Below are 4,702 nucleotides of genomic sequence, written 5' to 3'. Positions count from 1 at the left end.
CTATGAACACCTTTGAGTTAGTGAAGGCTTGTCATCAGGGGATCTAGGGTGCTCTAGGGTGCTCCGGCCCTTGCGGTAACCATATTGTAAGGGTGAGATTGCACTGCGTGATTCTAAATGCCATCTTAGGCGAGAGTTTACCATACGTTCCATCAGTTTACATAGACAGCTAATAAGAGCAATAGGGCGATAATCTCCAGGTGACGACCCAGATTTGCCAGGTTTAAGGAATGGTAGGAGGTAGGCCTGTCTCCACTCATCAGGGAAGGTCCCATTGGACCATATAGTATTATATATTCTAAGCAGAAAGTGAAGGGCTGTCTGGGACAGATGTTTTATCATTTTGTAGTGTACACCATCGGGTTCCTCATAGGTAGAACCACAAGCAGTTAGAGCTGCTTTGAGTTCCGAGCTGGAGAAAGGGGCATTGTACGCCGCATTTGACGACAGCGTGAACTGTAAGGGCGTCCGTTCTGAATGCCTCTTGGTTGTTAAAAAAGTAGGGGGGAGATGGGACCCACTGCTAATCTGGCTAAAATGGTGACCCAGAATATTGGCAATTTGAAAAGCATTGCCAATGGCTCCATCATTGGTGGTGAGGACTGGAGTCAGGGTTTGTGACCGTTTACCTGCTATTTTCCTGATGCGGGACCATATACGTGGAATGGGTGAGTCCGAGACGATAGTAGAGACATAAGAAATCCAGCTGTTCTTTTTTGCTTGATGGATTGTGCGGCGAAGGAGAGCATTAGCTTGCTGAAAAAGTATAAAAGCTCGGATTTCCAACACAGTGCCTTTTTTCTGTGGAAGCTCTTCCACCTGGCCCTCTTGACCAGGAGTGCTGAATTGCATTGGTCATTCCACCATGGCACACATTTCGATGACACGGGACGGGAGGTACGCGGAATAAAGGTTTGGGCAGCCGTAAGGAGAAAGGCTCGGAAACAGGAAAGCAAAGCAGTTGGATCATGGGAGAGCAGAAGAGGAGTGGGAGGAACAGCCTGGGATGTAAAAGTCGTCCAGTCTGCCCTATTGAAGCGCCATCGAGGAGGACCAGGGACCGGATAGTAAGACGTGGGGGTTAGGAGGATCGGGAAATGGTCCGTGGCACAATAATCATTCAGGATTGACCAAGTGAAGTCCAGGGAAATCATTGGGGTGCAGATGGATAGGTCAATGGCAGAGAAAGTTCGAGTACGGGTGTCAAAATGGGTTGGGGAATCAGAGTTAAAAATGAAAAAATCATGGGCAAGGAGGAAATCCTCCAAGGAGCGCCCACATACGGTTAAAACAGAGTCACCCCAGAGGGGGTTCCGACAGTTAAAATCACCTAAAAGAAGGATAGGAGGGGGAAGGGTAGATAAAATCGATCGAGATCATTAAAATTGACAGGTACTGATGGAGAAAGATACAGTGAAACCACTGCAACCCACCTGGATAGAAACACTGGCGAAGGTACATTTGATAGTAGTTGTAACAGAAAGGGTTTGATAAGGAACATCAACATGTATTAGGAGACAGGTATCATACTGGGAATGGGGTAGACACAGATATGAATAAGATGGAATGGAGGGAGGGGGGGTGGTGAGGCGTGTCTCTCGTAGGTAAAGAATCGGTGGGTTATATTGGGAAATTAAAAACCGGAGGTCTGGCCGATGTGTAGTAAAACCGCAGATATTCCATTGTATAATGGGAGCCATGATGTAAAATAAAACTAATAACAGTTTGGAAGAATGAGGTCTGGTTTCGGAAGTTTACGATGGGCCATAAAACTACGTACTGTATATTCCATTATAAGGAAGATATACTAAAAACTTTAAATAAAATTGAATTTATGGCGGACGGGTTTCACATACTGTATTATTGAGTTGGTCCGATAGTAGGAACAGGAGCGGAGGGTGGAAGAGGCGAATGAGCAGGATGGTCACTATAGTCCGGTGGCACTGGGAGGGATAAGGGAGAGGGATTAGGACAAGAAGAGAGGGGGGGCAGAAGGGGAAGGAGGGATGGGAATAGGGGAGGGATCAGAAGGAGCCGAATGGATTTCTGCCGTATGGAGTATTTTTTGTGGACTCAATGGTTCCTGTAAAGGAGTCTCAAGAAACTCCATAATGTCTGTGAGGGTTTCACTCTCAGTACCCATTGGGAGTGTCATCTGTGGTGTCGACTGGGGAGTTGGAGCCAGTTGTGGAGTGGCTTGCGGAGTTGAGGTAGGGTTGGAACCATATCGCTGAGTGGAGACTGGAATCTTTGTTGAAGTAGGTGTCGCGGAGAGCAAGGGACGAGCTGTACGCAATTTACGAGATGGGGGAAAATGTGTGGATTTTGTGGTACCCTTGGCATCCGATGCTGTGGGAGGCAGCCCACGTTTGCCAGAGAGAAGTGGACGGCGGGCATCACGTTGTGGCAGAGGGATTAATTGTTGGCGGAGAGAAGAGGAGGAGCGAGGGGGAGCAGCAGAACCGGAAGGACGATGAGGAGAAGAGAGAGGAGTGGACAAGAAAGGCGACAAGGAGGAGGTTGAAGTAGAAGAGTCTAGAACAGAGAAAGTGTTGGAAAGAGAAACTGAAGGGGTCTGAGAGTAGGAAGTAAAACAAGAAGAGGGAGAAAGAGATGTGGAAGAGGGGAGAGCAGAGACAGAGGTAGAGGAAATAACAGTGACAGTCGGAGGGGTAGGTGAGGAGGAGGAGGCAGCAGAGGAACCGGGGACTGGCGAAACCAAGGGGGCAGGTGTGTCAGATGGGAAGGTGATGGCAGAAAAGGAGTTAGAGGCTGTAGTGGTTGCCATGCGGTGGGACTGAGAAACGGCAGAGGTTAAGTAACGTAGAAGAGGACATTGGCTAGACATATCCAGTAATAAATCGCTAAGGAAGAGGTGCTTGGGAACCTCCTTAACCGACAAGTACGGGCTAAAGTCTATATTTCGTCTATATAATTGACGGGAAAATATATATGCAAGAAAATAAAATAGCGTCCTATACTCTTTTCACTCCAACCTGGCCTAAGACTGTCATCTCTCCATCATAAATATTGAGTTATAGCAATAGATTAACACTAGATTATGGTGCTAGTCACGAAGAAGTGTAGGCATATCTATAAAAATCTAAAACCACATACCATATTCTTTTGCTTTAATTTGACCTATAATTTTCATCTTACCATCTTGAGATGTAGCAAGAGACTGAACACTAGATTGTGATGCTAGTCACGAAGAAGTGCTATAGAAGGGGTGTAACGCTATAGCATTTTTTTTTCTGCCATTGAGCTACGTGAAAAAAACCGGAAGATGGCGAAAAATTTTGGCCAGGTTGCTGATTTCCGTTGTGTGTGCCTTTTAGCATTTTTTTTATCCGGGAAAGTTTAAGATGGGTTGGATTTGTCTTTTTAGTACAGGTTTGGTTAGTTTGTAGGTTAGGTTAGGTTGGGTTGGAGTAAAAGAGAGAGAGAGAGAGAGAGAGAGAGGGAGAGAGAGAGAGAGAGAATGGTGCTAATCCTGGGAAAACCAAACTTAGCACGTAGAGAGAGAGAGAGAGAGAGAGAGAGAGAGAGAGAGAGAGAGAGAGAGAGAGAACGTATAAAGAATGGAAATCTGAGCCAGGATAAGGTAAAAAGATATCTCACCATCAACTTAAAACATCCGTCAGAGAATAAGTTGGAAGGCAACGTAGGGCCAAGCTCACCACGAGAAGATTACGCTGCCACCCAACCACCGCGGCGCCACCCACCAAATACAACCACTCCCAGCACTTTAGTTCTGTCTTCTAGAGTTCCTTAACATCCCTTGCTTAGGGATTTATTTTTAGATATGGCTGGTTAACATTCTTTTGTATGTTATTTATGCAGAGTTTTGCGATGCTTGAAGGGATTATGTGACAAAGACCAGGACAGTAAGGTGTAACATGCTCAATAAATCGCTTAGGAAAAGGTGTTAGGGAGCTTCCTCAAGCAACGAGAAGACGGAACCTAGGTAGCCTTTGGTTTCTTCTTCCTTGCATTAAAAAATCAATATAAGATGCTTCGTCGGACCTCTTCCAATACACCACGAAATATCAGTGTTAAAGGGACCACCAGTTGACCTTGACCTCCAAAAGATTAGTCTGAAAATTAAATCACTTCACCCTCTCCTGTTCTTCAACCCTTGCACAAAGTTTGGTCAAAATCGGATCAAAATTTTTCGATCTGACCGTGCCCTTGAACTCTGCCCTACACCTTTTTTATTTATTTATTTATTTTTGGGGAGGGCAAAATTAATCACCTGTACCTGTGATACCCCTCATCCACACACACACACACACACACACACACACACACACACACACACACACACACACACACACACACACACACACACACACACACACACACATATGCACAAAGATCAAATTCTTTCTTGCGCAGGTGTAATGCATACGTAACTTGGTATTTTATTTTTCATCCGTGTCATTCTCAACACATGGGACCCTAACACCTTTTCATAACCTATATATTTTGTTTATTACATCTTACTGTTCTCTTCTATTACATAAATCTTTCCAAAATTGCCAGACTTTGCATGTATAAAGTACAAAAAGGCCATTAACCACACATATCCATAAATAAATCGCCAAGAAAGAGGTGTTTGGGAGTTTGCTTGGATTATGAGAAATAGTTTACCATCACCTTGCTATAGTTACGCCTAGTGATGGTAATGCTGAGCTTCACA

At 44.9% G+C, this 4,702-nt stretch overlaps 1 protein-coding gene across 1 annotated transcript; it reads right to left on the bottom strand.

Moving 5' to 3' along the window:
* Positions 1-852, bottom strand: LOC145417007 (uncharacterized). The gene has a single exon (XM_080285856.1). It carries the CDS (start codon positions 850-852, stop codon positions 1-3), a length of 852 nt encoding a protein of 283 aa, XP_080141982.1.
* Positions 853-4,702: the final 3,850 nt, after the last annotated feature.

The sequence above is a fragment of the Coenobita brevimanus genome, chromosome 108 (assembly GCF_032717465.1).
Source record: "Coenobita brevimanus isolate Jiangsu-jjx chromosome 108, ASM3271746v2, whole genome shotgun sequence".
NCBI lineage: Eukaryota > Metazoa > Arthropoda > Malacostraca > Decapoda > Coenobitidae > Coenobita > Coenobita brevimanus.
Note: the sequence above shows the minus strand (reverse complement) of the source record. Positions and strands in the feature narration are given on the sequence as shown.